At 41.4% G+C, this 15,960-nt stretch overlaps 1 protein-coding gene across 1 annotated transcript in view; it reads left to right on the forward strand.

Moving 5' to 3' along the window:
• Window positions 1–15,960, forward strand: part of LOC116506626 (complement component C6-like) — a 38,111-nt gene that overhangs the window by 11,006 nt on the left and 11,145 nt on the right. Inside the window, exons 5-13 of the mRNA XM_032214452.1 lie at window positions 1,129–1,270; window positions 3,888–4,026; window positions 5,439–5,639; window positions 7,541–7,781; window positions 9,698–9,820; window positions 10,571–10,737; window positions 11,834–12,059; window positions 13,466–13,637; window positions 15,117–15,225. Coding sequence (XP_032070343.1) covers window positions 1,129–1,270; window positions 3,888–4,026; window positions 5,439–5,639; window positions 7,541–7,781; window positions 9,698–9,820; window positions 10,571–10,737; window positions 11,834–12,059; window positions 13,466–13,637; window positions 15,117–15,225 — 1,520 coding nt within the window. The remainder of the gene's footprint in view (window positions 1–1,128; window positions 1,271–3,887; window positions 4,027–5,438; window positions 5,640–7,540; window positions 7,782–9,697; window positions 9,821–10,570; window positions 10,738–11,833; window positions 12,060–13,465; window positions 13,638–15,116; window positions 15,226–15,960) is intronic.

Here is a 15,960-nt window from a genome sequence, read left to right on the forward strand (position 1 = left end):
GTCACAAGAGACCATCCAGGCAGAAACCCAATATTTTTACTGTTGCCTTTTTGTTACATTTTGTTGTATTTGTGCTGATAAATAAATAAAGGGAGACTAGTATAGATCTATTTCAAGCTATTTAGCTCTCATCAGCTAGCCATACCCTTACTGGTTCAAATCCCAGTAAGGGTATGGCTAGCTGATGACAGCTAAATAGCTTGAAATAGATCTATAGTAGTCTCTATTTATTTATCAGCACAAATACAACAATATATATATATATATATTTATCTCACCTTTATTATTACTTAAGGCAATAAACAAATCTAATATTCTTTCCTCCTTATATTTTCCCCATAATAACAACCCCATGTAGTTGGACCAACTGGTCCAATGTTACCCAGCCAACTTTAATGCATAATTTTCTAGCCTGATGCCCTAACCACTACAGCAAATTGGCTCCTTCCCCATTTACCCGGGGCAATGGTGTTTCCTAATAATGTTTATAATGCTCTCCTTTCCCTGTTTTCCAAAGCCAGCAGTTTTTGAATTCCAGTTTTGGGACGATTATGAGTTATGACTGCCATATCCGAGTTCCAAAATTTGTGTCATCCACTAGACCAGGGGTCAGCAACCTTAAACACTCAAGGAGCCACAAAGGTCCTAACCGGAAGTCCCTCATTCAATTCTGGAGCAGACCAGAAGTCCAATTTCCTCACCATAGAGTCTCCTCCTTGCATCTTTTTTCCTCTTCCTGTCCTAACCAAAAGCCCTATCAATTGTGGAACTGACTGGAAAACCCGCCCAGTCTCTTCCTGGTGCGCCCTGATTTCCCCCCCCCCAACTAGAAGTTTCTCTCAAAATTGTTGTGCTGACTGGCGACAGGAAGCCACAGTAGAGGGATGAAAGAGCCCCATGTGGCTCCAGAGCCGCAGGTTGCTGACCCTTGCACTAGACAGCACCAAAGAGCCAATGTCTTCTGCCTCTTTGCTGCCATCTAGTGGTCTCCTGACCCAGCTAAGGCAATGCTACCTTAAGATTAAGGTGGGGAACTCACCATACCTGCCTACTTTGAGCAATGCCATAAAGTCAATGTTAGATTCTGTGTCTGAAACTAACAAAGCCACCTTGATTTTTCCAAAACAGGACGCTGTATTGCCAGGAAGCTAGAATGTAATGGAGAAAATGACTGTGGAGACAATTCAGATGAACAAAATTGTAGGAGAATAAAGGCTGTCTGCACGTCGCCATATCAAAGCATACCCAGCGTGCACCGCATGGGCTTCGGGTAATATACATGAAGAGCTCTTCTCATCATTGAAACAATGACATCTAGTAGTCCCCAAGCTAGCAGAAAACTGTCCCACCCTTACATGCTTCTCCCATCGTTCATCCTTATATAACAATATTGCTAGATGGTGGTGTTTTTTTATTTAAAGGGTTAAAGATATATTGTGGCAGTGTTTTTCAACCACTGTGCCGCGGCACACTAGTGTGCCGTGACATAGTGTAAGGTGTGCCGTGGGAAAAACACTTTATATATAGTCAATATAGGCACAGAGTTAAATTTTTTTAACATTTTCTAATGGTGGTGTGCCTCGTGATTTTTTTCATGAAAAAAGTGTGCCTTTGCACAAAAAAGGTTGAAAAACACTGTATTATGGAGTGATGGATTTCCTGGATAAGCAAATTCTTGCCTGAATCATCAGTAAGATGGTAACGACAAGGGAACCCATAGAAAATTATGGTTCCATTTATCAAGATGATGGCAGTGATTACAACTGATGCACATCAAAAGGGTGTGGGGCAGTGGTGGGTTCCTGCCGGTCCTGACCGGTACAGCCATACCGGCAGTGGCCTGGAGCAGCTGAGAGTCTACCGGTACGGTGGCTGGCTCATTTGGCACACCCGCCCATGCTCTACAGCTATATTTAATGCCAAAAGGCACACTGCATATGCACGCACAGCCTGCAGAGCTGGCACGCACTCTGACAAGCAGCTGGGTGTTGCAGGGGCGGTGGATGGTGCATGCATGTGCAGCACACATCAGACTTCTGCATGGACAGACCACGATCAGCGTATCAGTAGCAACGGTAAGAGGAACCCACCACTGGTGTGGGGCACTGGTTGCTTGGTTGCAGCCATCACCTTGACTCTCAATCCCTCCAGAATGTTCTCTTCCCTGCCAATCTGAACATTGTAAGTCCAAATAAACCTAGATACTAGAAGTGTTTCAGAATACCTGCTTTCTATTCACTTTAAGAAAATAAAATGTACTTTGTAAATTTGATAGGATAGGTAGTTGAGTTGAGTTGAGTTGAGTTGAGTTTATTATATTTCTATGCCGCCCTATTCCCCGAAGGGACTCAGGGTGGCTCACAACCAAGTCAAGGGGGAGGGGGTACAAATAAGAAAAAAGAACGCGAACAAAACAATACCACAATTTAAACATTCAACAACCATACCATTCGAGGAGGGGACAAAAACTCATTAGCCCCAGGCCTGTCGGAACAGCCAGGTTTTAAGGGCTTTGCGGAAGGCCTGGAGGGTGGTGAGGGTCCGAATCTCCATGGGGAGCTCGTTCCAAAGGGCCGGAGCAGCCACAGAGAAGGCCCTCCTCCAGGTGGTCGCCAGTTGGCATTGGCCAGTGGATGGAATTCGGAGGAGGCCTAATCTGTGGGATCTAATCGGTCTGTTGGAGGTAATTGGCAGTAGGCGATCTCTCAAGTACCCAGGTCCAATACCATGAAGGGCTTTATAAGTGACGACTAGCGCCTTGAAGCATATCCAAAGACCAATAGGCAGCCAGTGCAGCTTGCGGAGGATAGATGTGACATGGGTGTACCGAGGTACACCCACAATCGCTCATGCGGCTGCATTCTGGACAAGCTGAAGTCTCTGAATGCTCTTCAAGGGCTGCCCCATGTAGAGCACGTTGCAGTAGTCCAGTCTTGAGGTAGCTGGGTGCCCATTATGGGAGCTGTCTGGGAGCACATGTGGGCTTCTTTCTTTCTTTCTTTCTTTCTTTCTTTCTTTCTTTCTTTCTTTCTTTCTTTCTTTCTCCATCCAATTTATATGGATGCCTCTCTCAACTATATACCCTGGGTGGTGAACTGAATTAAAATAATAAAAATAATAATTATTATAAATATTACAAAAATTAGAGTGAAAAGCAGCCGAACAAAATAAAACCCAGATCAGTAACACAGCCAAGAAGCAGTAGCCCTAAACACACTCAGGGCCAGGGCCAGGGCCAGGCACAGAACTACATTTTAGGGCCTTACAAAAAGCCATCGTCAGGATCATTCTGATCTCTGAAGGGGGAACATTCTACAAAGTGGACCAGTGGTGGGTTTCTATTATTTTTACTACCGGTTCGCTCATAGACGCATGCACGCAATGCTTCTGCGCATGTGCCGAAGGGTCCGGGCAGGTGGACGGAGCCTCCCGCCTCTGCTACTACTGATTCACCCGATCCAGGCTAAACCAGCAGCAACCCACCACTGAGGTGGCTACAACAGAAAAGGCACATCTTCTAGGCTCTGCCAATGACTATTCTTTGGCTGATGGGACTCAGAGCATGCCCAGACTGCTTAACTGGATCCAATGGGTAGAAACAACTGAGGAAAGAAGGTCCAAAGGCATGAAGAGCTTTAAAGGTGAAAACCAGCGCCTTGAATTGCACCAAAAATAAAACCACTGACAATCAATGCAGCTCATGGAGTTTTGGTGTCATATGCATCTCATATTATTATCCATGCCACCACATTCTGCTCCAGTTGAAGTTTTGGAATGCATTTCAAGGGCAGCCTCACACAGGGCACATTGCAGTAACCCAGATGACAAGTCAGAATTGCTTATCATTGTATCTGACCATCTTTCTTTTGTTACAATGATGATTCTAGGTATCATATCCTGGCTGGAGAAACCCGTGGAGAAGTCCTTGATTATTCATTCAATAACGGTAGCTGTGTTGTGCTGAAAAGTGAAGACCAAAGAACTAGATATCGTCTACCTGCTAACCTCTACAACATCACTTTTGAGGTGATTAAAAAAATAAGACTGGGCACTATATTAGCTATTGAACAACTTCAGTGTATGCTCATCAACTTTCCTCCTAGATTTATCTCTCCGTTTAGCTACCCACCTAAGAATTGGAAGATGTATTCCAAAGGAGCAGGATGGGGAGCAGTCTAACCATGGGATGAATGATTTCACAAAGGTTCTCCTCCTTTGTTCTTGGAACAAAAGGATCCTATCTAATAACAGTCCTTGGTAGCTCTGTAACATGCCTCTCCTACTGGGAATGTTCATTTTTGTTGTATTAAAGCAGTAGAAAAGAACCTGTTTAACACTGAACAGAACAATCAGGTGCTGAGTGGAATATCACTAGTAGGAGCAGTGATTAGAGTCAGTGGCATATTAAGGCTCACTAATGCCCTAAGCACTGACAAATCTTGGTGCCCTCCTTCTTTATACATACTGAACAAATCTTCATTGGATTTTTTTTCTCAACTTTGTGGTGCCCACTTGGGCCTGGTGTCCTAACCACATGCTTAGTCTGCTTAATGGTTAATACAAACTGGTTAGAATGCAGTACTGCAGGTTACTTCTGCTGTTCACCAGCTGCCAGCAGTTTGGCAGTTCAAATCTCACCAGGCCCAAGGTTGACTCAGCCTTCCATCCTTCCAAGGTGGGTAAAATGAGGACCCAGATTGCTGGGGGGCAATATGTTGACTCTGTAAACCACTTAGAGAGGGCTGGAAAGCACTGTGAAGTGATATATAAGTCTAAGTGTTATTCCTAATGTGTCTTAAATCAGCTAATCAAAATCCGTTAAATCCAGAAGAGTCAAGATAGTGGCAGCCACAACAACACAATCCTTCCCACCAGTAAAAGAGAATGGCGTTTCAACTGCATGGTTGAGACCATCATCTTGGTGTTATTGCCATCTCAGTATGCAATTGAAGAGACCAAGGCATGGAGAAAAATAGCCAGCCCAGCACAATTTTGTCTCAATAGCACAAACACCATTCCTTGCCTACTTCATGACTCAAACTTGACTCCTCCATGCTTACTTGCAATGTTGTGAGACATGTTCAAGTGAGAAAGAGATTGCAACAGTAACAGATGGTTTGTTGTTTGCAGTTCCATTACCCTTGTCCCCACTTTGAACACCCAAACCAAGGTTTCAAATGTGCTTGTTGCTGAAGCAAATGGGATCCCCATGGGATTTTGTTAATGCATGGACTACTGAACTTGGCTCAATCTCTGTCTCTCCCAGCATTCATATAACACTGTAGACATTTTTGCATATAAATGTTTTTTTTTAAAAAATATTCTTTTCAAACAATTATTTTTTTTTTAAAAAAGTAAATTTTTATTTTTAATGGCTTTTCATTCTGCTGCCTCCCCTCCCAAAACACCTCTATAATTATACAAATCTCTGTTGATAGGTGAAAACTCAAGAAGATGATGTGATAACCACGTCCTACACCAGCTTAACACCCTTGGTCCGTTCTTATGATAAAGCCTCCTCTTCTAGACATGTTCATTGGGATACTAGTGGGATCCCCTATTTTTGGGGCTCAATATCAACCACAACATCAACCTCATCTTATGCGTTCAAGCAAGCTATGAAAGCATCCCAAAAAATGGTAAGAAGCTGCATCCTAGGAAGTCAGCGCCTTCTATATTATAGGCAGTCCTCACTCAGTGACCACAATTGGGATTGGCAGCTCGGTCATTAAGCAAAGCTAAATAAAACCACATCGGTACTTATGGTATGATTTCAGCTTCCCTTTAAAAACCTGTTATAAATGTGAGGACTGAACATTTCTCATCACTCTTGTAACTATGAATGAAGGTAAAAGAGGCAGTTGCTAAATGAAGAGAACTAGTATTGCAGGGGTCCTCAACCCCCGGGCCACAGCCCAGTACCAGCCAATGGTCCATTCGGAACCAGGCTGTGCGACTGGCTGGCTGGCTGACGCACAGATATGTGTAGCTTAATTGCATGAACGGGGGCACCGGTTCCCCTCTCTCCCCCACTCACTGGGCTGCCAAGCTGTAAAGGTTGGGACCACTGTTGGGTAGTCTTTTATTGATACTATGATGTTCTGCTATAATCATTTGGAAGTAGTGGTATTTGGGGTGGGGTGGGGTCAAAATTAGCAAAATGGTAGACAGAGCATTGCAATATATGCGTACAGAAGAAAGCAATGCTTAATCTACTATCTTGAAAACCCAACCCCCTTCAACAGGTTTCATTGCCTGAAAGAGAATTAAAACAAATATTCTGCACAAACCTTTTGACAATTTCATCCTCAAAATTTCAGTAAAGACCTCTTAATGTTGACTTAGTTCCCTGTTGCACTTTCAGTTGATTCAGCTGCTTTCCTTTTTTAAAAATGCAGCCAGCACCAATGGAAGTTTCCTCCAAGAGAGATGTTGGTTTATATGTACACATCGTTATTTTGCTTAAAACTTAAGGTCCCATTTGATGATGGTGTGCACAACTTGATCTTTCCTATTGTGAAATTACTTCCAATAGCCAATTACTTTTATCTGATTAATTGTATGCTATCAAGTCATTTTTGACTCCCAGTGACCACAGATATAGAATTTCTCCATGATAATCTAGCCCCAACCTAGTATTTCAGATCTTCCATTGGTGTGTTCATCACCAATTATTTGGACTTTTTAATGTATTTATTCTCAACTCTCAGCATCAGCCATGTTTATTTGGTTTCTTGGGTAGAACACGATGGGTAGGACATGACTTTGCAACTAACAACAACCTGTATTTCCATTCCATTCCATTTATTAGACTTGTATGCCGCCCTATTCCTGGAGGGACTCAGGGCAGCGAACAGACATAGGGAAGGGGGGATACAAAAACAACGGAACAAGACAGAATACAAAGACAAGTTAAAACCACACAACAATCAGCAATTTGAGTAGGGCTGGAAACTCATCAGCCCCAGGCCTGCCGGAACAGCCAGGTCTTAACGGCTTTGCGGAAAGCCTGAAGGGTGGTGAGGGTCCGAATCTCCACGGGGAGATCGTTCCAAAGGGCCGGAGCAGCCACAGAAAAGCCCCCCCCCCAGGGAGTTCCCAGTCGACATTGGCTACCTGATGGTATCCGGAGGAAGCCTAATCTGTGGGATCTAATTGGTCGAAGGGAGGTAATTGGCAGGAGGTGGTCTCTCAAGTACCCAGGTCCGATACCATGTAGGGCTCTAGCACCTTGAAACGCATCCGGAGTCTAATAGGCAGCCAGTGCAGCTCGCGGAGGATAGGTGTAATGTGGATGTACCGGGGTGCACCCACAATCGCTCGCGCGGCTGCATTCTGGACAAGCTGAAGTCTCCAAATGCTCTTCAAGGGCTGCCCTATTTATTTATGTAATTTATTTATATAACACATATGGCCACCTATCTCATACAAATTGCTCTGAATTACCCACAAGGCTTAAAAATCTAAAAAGGTTGCAGAGAAAAAGAGAATACAAGAGGCAATAGCACAATAAAATCTCTGTTTTGTTATGTTTCCTAAGTCTTCCAAATATATTAGGATCCATAAAGTGTTCGCAGTTTCAAATTTCATGGCGAAGAAGCAAGATCTGCAACTCTCTAACGTGTTCTTAAACTCTCTGAAAAAATTGCCTCTGGAGTACAACTATGCTCTATACAGCCAGATTTTTGATAACTTTGGGACACATTATTACACATCTGGTATATTGGGAGCCAAATATGACCTTCTGTACCAGTTTAGTGAGGAAGAAATAAAAAATTCAGGTAAGTGGGTCCATAGGATGTGGGTGTCAGGGTTCCAAATAGTATCCAAAATTAAATCAGAGTCCAAGGCAAAGTATTGCTCAAAGTTCCAATTTATTAAGATGTTGGCACATCTGGGAAAACCTGAATCGGAGGCTTCCAGGTTTTCCCACCAAGTTGAAAGTTCAAGATCTTGCCTCCACACCCACAAATCCATCATATGGTTCAATCTCCCACTGCCATGCTGGCAGTTCCACCCATCCAGTTCCGGTCAGGTGCAGAGGTGCAAATACAAAGGGTGACCTTGGCTTTCTATAAAGAATTTTGTTATGACTACATATCATCTAACTCCATACAATCCCCCTTCCCATTTTCCCACAATAGAAACCGCATAGTAGAATAATAGAAAGTGTGGCAGGCCTGAGATCCACAAGCAATTATGGCTGCAGGCCTAACAGTGAGTGCTAAAGATACTGTGTAAACTATTTATCTTTTGTTTCTACAGAAACAAAACTTGGATTGAATTCTTCTCTTTGTTAATGAAAATTGGAGCGCCTAATGAGAAAGGTTCCCAGGTGTTTCATTTCCCAAGCCTGTTTAAAAAAACTAAATCAAAAATTTCAATTTAATGTGTCCATGTGGCAATGGGAGAATGAGAAAAGGGGTAGGAACCACCTATGTATAAAATCCCCTAGATTTTTAGTATACCAATAAAAAGCCTTTAAACTTTACTTTACTTTATTGTCATTGTACGTATATACACAGTATGCACATACAATGAAATTCATATAACACCCAGAGAGCAGGCCCAACACACATAACAATCCCCAAACACACCCCCACCCACCAAAGATTCCCCACCCCTAAACCACCCAAGCATCCACACAACAGACCAAGTAATGCTGTCCAACAGCCCACTGATGGTGGCCCTTTAGTTCATTGTTGAGTGCAATAATAGCTTTGGGATAAATGCTACTCAGAAGACGTGTGGTCCTAGTTTTAATTGTTCTGTATCTTCTGCCAAAAGGCAACAGTCTAAAAAGATTATAAGCAGGATGGGAAGAGTCTCTGAGAATGTTATGCAACTTCCTCAAACAGCGAGATGCGAAGATGTCATCCAGGGCTGGTAGCTGAAGCCTGGTGATATTCTGGGCAGTTTTAAGGATTAGAGCTTTTTTGTCCGCTGCAGAGCTGCTCCTATATCATGCAAGAATGCCGTATGTCAGGGCACTCTCAATAGTATGACGGAAGTAGATGCTGGGATAGATTTATCTTCCTTAGCATTCTCAGGAAGTACAGCCTCTTCTGTGCCTTCTTCACAAGCATTTTAGCATTCATGGCCCATGAGAGGTCCTCTGAGATATAAATGCCCAGAAATTTAAAGCTACCAACCCTCTCCACCTCCTCGCCATTTATGTACAATGGTAAATGTACATCTTTCTTCCTCCTGAAGTCAATTATAAGTTCTTTAGTTTTTTTGGTGTTAAGTGTAAGATTATTTTCTTTACACCACAATGTCAGTCCTTGTACTTCCTTCCTATAAGCAGATTCATTGTTCTTATTAATGAGCCCCACCACCATTGTGTCATCCGCAAAAACATCATTCACATTAAAAAAAAATTAAAAAAGTCTTTCAGGGGTCTATACATAGAATAAAAAAGTCAAGATGGCAGCCACAATGATGCAGTCAAAGCTTTATCTCTAAGGGACATTAAAATTATGGCAGGACTTCAATTACACAGTCATAGATACCATCTTGACTTTTTTATTACTCCCTCCCCTTCCTTAGATGCCCCTGTATATTTTGCAACTTGAAGGTGGAAAAATGGTAGGTTGGCCAGGCAACATCATTTTTAAAGATTCGGTACTATAAAGCCCGACAACTTTGATAATTTGAGAAATTTTATTTTCTGTTTTTACTATTGAATTATACCTAGGTTTAACCACAGAACAAATGGAAAACTGTGTACTAACAGAGACACAGAAATATGTTTTCTTCTTTAAGTCAACTGAACATAGCGGGTATTGCAGCGGAAATAAACTTACAGAACGCCATGAAGGTAAACAATATTTTCAATCAATCAATCAATTCACTATGGGTTCCCAAAGTTTAAGGCACTTCTTTTCCCACTTAAAACATACAACACACCCACAGACACACAGACACACACACACAAACATTAAATTGTCTATATCAGGGGTGTCAAACTCAATTGTACTGAGGGATGCATCAGGGCTATGCTTGACCTTGGGGGGCTGGGTGGGTGTGGCTGCCTGGGTGGGTGTGGCTGCCTGGGTGGGCATGGCTGCCTGGGTGGGCATGGCTGCCTGGGTGGGCGTGGCCAGATTGATGCTACTCCCCAAACTGCTGGCATGTTTTATCTTGTGTTGGGTAGACTGGGCTGAAGCCATGTGGGCCGGCCCCTTACATTTTCCAAGGTGGCCCCGCTGGCCAGATCCAACCACACCGCGAGCTGGATCCATCCCGTGTGCCTTGTGTTCATCCCCTCTGGTCTATATCTTTTAATTATTCAGACTTTAGTGGCTTCTAATAAAGGTCCATTATCCAGTGTAAGCAACCAGAACCACTCCATCAATAGTCTCAAGTAGGTCCTTTATTGCTGACCACCTATATTACAAGAAACTTGCAAGGCTGCTTCTCCTTGGGAAATGGTAGATAAAGACCTCAGATTTTCCTCCCCTGAACCAACTGCAACCTGGAATGTCTCCCTCCCTCTCCTTCAGCCAGTGAATCCACCACCTCCATGCAGTGAAATATATAACTCCACTCTGTAACTCATCCATTTTAGGTTCCATGTTGAAATCATCTGAACGGTCCATTTCCCTGGTTCAGGGTGGGCAGGCACGGTATGCTGCAGCTCTAGCCTGGGAACGAAAAGGCTCTTTGCCAGGACACGAGATATTTAATGAGTGGCTGGAATCAGCCAAGAACAATCCAATTGTGATTGATTTTGAGGTAAGTGACAAAAGACGAGAGGACAACAGAATGTCCTACTGCAAGGGCCAAAGCTCCCATGTACAAAAGAGAGATTAGGCCTCCCACAGATTAGGCCTCCTCCGAATTCCATCCGCCGGCCAATGCCGGCTGGCGACCACCCGGAGGAGAGCCTTCTCTGTGGCTGCTCCGACCCTCTAGAACGAGCTCCCCGTGGAGATTCGAACCCTCACCACCCTCCAGGCCTTCTGCAAAGCCCTTAAAACCTGGCTGTTCCGACAGGCCTGGGGCTAAAGAGTTTTTGCCCCCCTTCTCAAATGATATGGTTGTTGTGTGTTTTTAAATTTTGTATTGTTATGCCTTGTCTTTTTTATCCCCCTGTCTGTACCCCCTTCTCTGATTGAATTGTGGGCCACCCGGAGTCCTCTTCGGGGAAAAGGGCGGCATATAAATGAAATAAATCCAAATCCAAATCCAAATCCAAAAGAAGAAAAAGAGGATGCTACATATTTTGAATGAATGCCACACTATTTAAAATGGTCAGATCTTTTGATATCCTCTTTTATTTTATTTGTGGAGGTGGTAATGATTAAACTGTACACCTCTTCTGATGTTACAAGGGAGGCGGTGGCTCAGTGGCTAAGAGGCTGAGCTTAGCCATCAGAAAGGTCGGCCGTTCAGTGATTCAAATCCCTAGTGCCTTGTAAAGGAGTGAGCTCCTGTTACTCGTCCCAGCTTCTGCCAACCTAGTAGTTCAAAAGCATGTAAAAATACAAGTGGAAAAATAGGAACCGCCTTTGGTGGGAAGGTAACAGCGTTCTGTGCACCTTCGACATTTAGTAATGCCAGCCACATGACAACGGAGACGTCTTTGGACAGCACTGGCTCTTCCGCTTTGAAACGGAGATGAGCACCGCCCCCTAGAGTCGGGAACGACTAGTACATATGTGTGAGAGGAACCTTTACCTTTTACCTGATGTTATGCTTTTGTGCCTGCAGAAGGCAACAGTCATTTCCAGATAGAAAGCCTAAACTGTTTTTTTTAAGAAATAAAGAAATATATTTTAAGAAATATGCTGGGACAACTTTTGAAAAATTGAATATAATTCTTTCTTAGGTTTCCCCCATTGTGGATTTGGTGAAGAATTTCCCATGCTCCGCAACAAAACGTTTTAATCTCAGGGAGGCCTTTTCTGAATATATGAGGAAATATGACCCCTGTCTCTGTGCCCCGTGCCCCAATAATGCTCAACCAGTTTTATCAGAAACTGGATGCCTCTGTGTATGTAAGTCTGGAACATATGGAAGCAACTGTGAGCTGCGAGCACCTGACTACAAATCAGGTATTTTTTTTACAACAGCTCCGTCTTATAATTGCCCATGAAGATAACAAGGTTTGCACAAAAATAATGGTACCTTATATTGAAGTCTCAGCTTTTGCTACAGTATAAATAAGGCAGCTAAAAGAGCTGGTAAGTTATATTTAATTTTGTGCAAAAACTAAAATTAGCGAAATTATTCCCTACTCTTGTCCTACAAATAAAAATGTGGGCAAAATATTATGGTATATGTTGTTATGTATCATAGAATGATATTTTATTTTACATAGCAGTTTTACATCAAAGAGAAAAGGCATATGAATTCATTTCCATGCTCAAAACACACGACAGATGCAATAGACAATCTTTAAAGGGTTAAAGGTTCAATATAGCCTTTTGACTATACAATGAAATTCTAGTGGCTTGGTAACATTACTAAACTAACCTTAGGGACTTTTGTTCTTTTTTTCTCTTTCATCACTGGAGATAACATGTTGTTAGTTGCAAAGCTGTGTCTGACCCATTGCGATCCCGTGGACAACGTTCCTCCAGGCCTTCCTGTCCTCTACTATTAACTGGAGTCTATTTAAGCTCACGCCTACTGCTTCGGTGACTCCATCCAGCCACCTCATTCTCTGTCGTCCCCTTCTTCTTTTGCCCTCAATCGTTCCCAGCATTAGGCTCTTCTCCAGAGATAGCATAGTTGTAGTTTACGCCAGGAAGTCGGAAAAACATTCCAGAAAAAGGCAATTGGAAACAATTTCTTTACTGTTGCAAAGAAAACAGCATGAGGACATACATAAATAATTGAGAGTCATGTTTTTTTGGGGGGAGGTCTTTACTTTAGTAACTTACCTAACTTGTTTGCATTGAAAATGTCTTAAGACAACTACACTGCCGCGAGTTACAGAAAAATACAATTTCTCCATTTATTTATTTCTCCAATTGGGGAAAATCTTTAAAAATATCATAGGAAATGCATTCACATTTAAATAAATAAATAAATACATACATACATACATACATACATACATACATACATACATACATACATACATTAATTTCTTAGAAAAATGAAATAGCAGAACAGAATGCTGCACAGAATTTAAAATTACATTTTTTTTAAAAACTAATGAGCAACTCAGACACAGTATAATAGTAGTTAAGTTAAAGTAGGATGCAATGTGTTTGAAAATTATAAAAAAAATTCTTTGCAATGATGCACATTAACACCACACTGGCTACTGTGTTGGGATTCCATCACATTGCACACTGTAAGTATTGCAGTCCAAATTATTGAGGCAGGCTAGGTGGTAGCAGCAACTGAGATTCAAGAAACTGGGGAAAGCTGAAATATGGATAGACTCTTTTGCTCATATCAAGACTTTATGGCTAAAGCTGCAAAAGGATTGTATTGTTTTGCACTCCAGATGCAGTAGACGGCTACTGGAGTTGCTGGTCACCGTGGAGTGCTTGTGACGCATCTTTTAAGAGGCAAAGAACTCGTCTGTGCAACAATCCTGAGCCCATGAATGGAGGAAAACCTTGTAAAGGTGACGCTGAAGATGAGGAACGGTGTTTTATTTCAATGTTTAAAAGACAGTAAGACATGTACTATTACAAAATACCGGGGGCATTCTCAGGAAGCCAAGCTTTTGTTAAAGTAACAAAATATATAGATAGATATTTAATTCTTTAATTCTTTAATTCTTTAATTCTTTAATTCTTTAATTCTTTAATTCTTTAATTCTTTAATTCTTTAATTCTTTAATTCTTTAATTCTTTAATTCTTTAATTCTTTAATTCTTTAATTCTTTAATTCTTTAATTAATTCTTTATTCAAGTGTGATTGGACAAAAGGAATTTGTCTTTGGTGAATATGCTCTCAGTGTACATAAAGAAAAAATAAAATACATTCATCAAGAATCGTAAGATACAACGCTTAGTGAAAGTCATAGGTTACTAATAAGCAATCAAATTATACTAGAAAAAAATAAAACAGTATAAATTTTAAAGATACAAGCAACATGACTATAGTCATGAGTAGGAAGAGATAGGTACTAGGAAGGAGGAGAAGAATAATAGTAATACAGTCTTAGTAAATAGTTTGACAGTGGTGAGGGAATTATTTGTTTAGCAGAGTGATGACATTCGTGAAAAAACTGTTCTTGTGCCTAGTTGTTCTGGTGTGCAGTGCCCTATAGCCTCGTTTTGAGGGTAGAAGTTGAAACAATTTATGTCCAGGATGTGAGGGGTCTGTAGATATTTTCACAACCCTCTTTTGGATTTGTGCAGTATACAGGTCTTCGATGGAAGGCAAGTTGGCAGCAATTGTTTTTTCTGCAGTTCTAATTATCCATTGAAGTCTGTGTCTGTCTTGTTGGGTTGCAGAGCCAAACCAGACAGTTATAGCGGTGCAGATGACAGACTCAGTAGAACAGAATCAGCATCTTGATACCACATGCAAGTTCCCTCCATTTTGATGCATGTTTTAATCTTTCTCCACCCTTTTGGTTCATGGCCAAGGGTTTCAGGACCCACAAAGTGTCAGCATCACCCTTCCTGCAGAATCCCAGTTATCTTATCTTTGTTATAGTTTCACCCTAGGCTGCCGATGTTCCTATATCACCAAATGGTGGCCTTGTCTCAGACTTATGTTGCTGTTTAACAGGGGAGTTTTAGAAAGTTAACCCATATTGTCTTTACTGATTACATTTTTGTGGTTAAGTTGCAACAGGAAGAATTCTATAGCTTATTGTTACATTTAACACTTTTATAAAAGAATAACTTATTATTTATTTCCTTCAATGTGGATGCATAAAGGAGTTTTGCTTGGAATTAAGGAATTTCAAATTTCCAAGAACCCTCTAAATCTGAAAGAAGTAGGTAGAGCAAATCAGAAAGCTATAAACATTTCTGCTAGATGTTGGGTGGGGGTTGCCAAATGTAAAATGAATATAACAGAATTGGATATTTGTCTTTGGCCTATCAGATTATTTGCAGTCCACTGATTATCTATGACTTTTTGCTTTATGTGTATCTTTTTAACGAATTCCTAAATGGACGGTGTTTCAATTTCAGGGGTGCTACTTGTGTAAATGATGATGACTATACTGAAGAAGGCCAGATAATACCTAAATGTGACACGGGATGTTTCACTCCAGAAGCACCAGAAAATGGATTCATCAGGGTTAGCAGCATTTAATGGACTAGAAAAGACTTTGACAGTTGTCTAAATGGATCCCAATCTTTCATCAAATAGCACTAATGCTAAAGTGCCTTTTTAGGCTCTTGAGATGAGGTGCTCCTAAAAATGAATTTGCGAGATGCTATCACAATGCCATCCTTTACATGTCAGAATTCTCAGAGAGGAATTTGAGGAGTCGAATTTCTAGAGACTGCTATATTGGAAAAGATGAATGTACTATTCATACTTCTGTTCCAGAGATAAATCTCTAACGTTAACAGACATTAAGGAATTGATCAACAGGTCTGAGAAATGAATTGCAGTAAATAGATGGATTTGCAGACATTTGATTTATGCCATATACTTACAAGACCACTTGAAAAAGATTCACATGATTAATATAACGGGGAGCCCTTAGGGTTGCCATCCAAAATTGAATTTAAAATGAGATTATTCCAAAATATCTCAAAGTTTGTAGTGATTCTCAGTCATCCAAGTCATGGTTATCCCAAAGGTGCTTTTTCAGGAGGCAACTGGACTTCCTTGTTTTTTCTTTGAAGACATTTTGCTTCAAAATATCTCCTATTAAAGATATAAAATAATTTTGCCTCAAACTCCATTGGGAACAAATGTGAACGCACCATTCCCATTTTCAACAAGGCGAAGTCTTGCATCCTCCATTGGTTTTAAAGAAAGTTTGTCTTAAAAATAGAAGCTACTATAAATCTGGGCAGGAGT

The sequence above is a fragment of the Thamnophis elegans genome, chromosome 3 (genome assembly GCF_009769535.1).
Source record: "Thamnophis elegans isolate rThaEle1 chromosome 3, rThaEle1.pri, whole genome shotgun sequence".
NCBI lineage: Eukaryota > Metazoa > Chordata > Lepidosauria > Squamata > Colubridae > Thamnophis > Thamnophis elegans.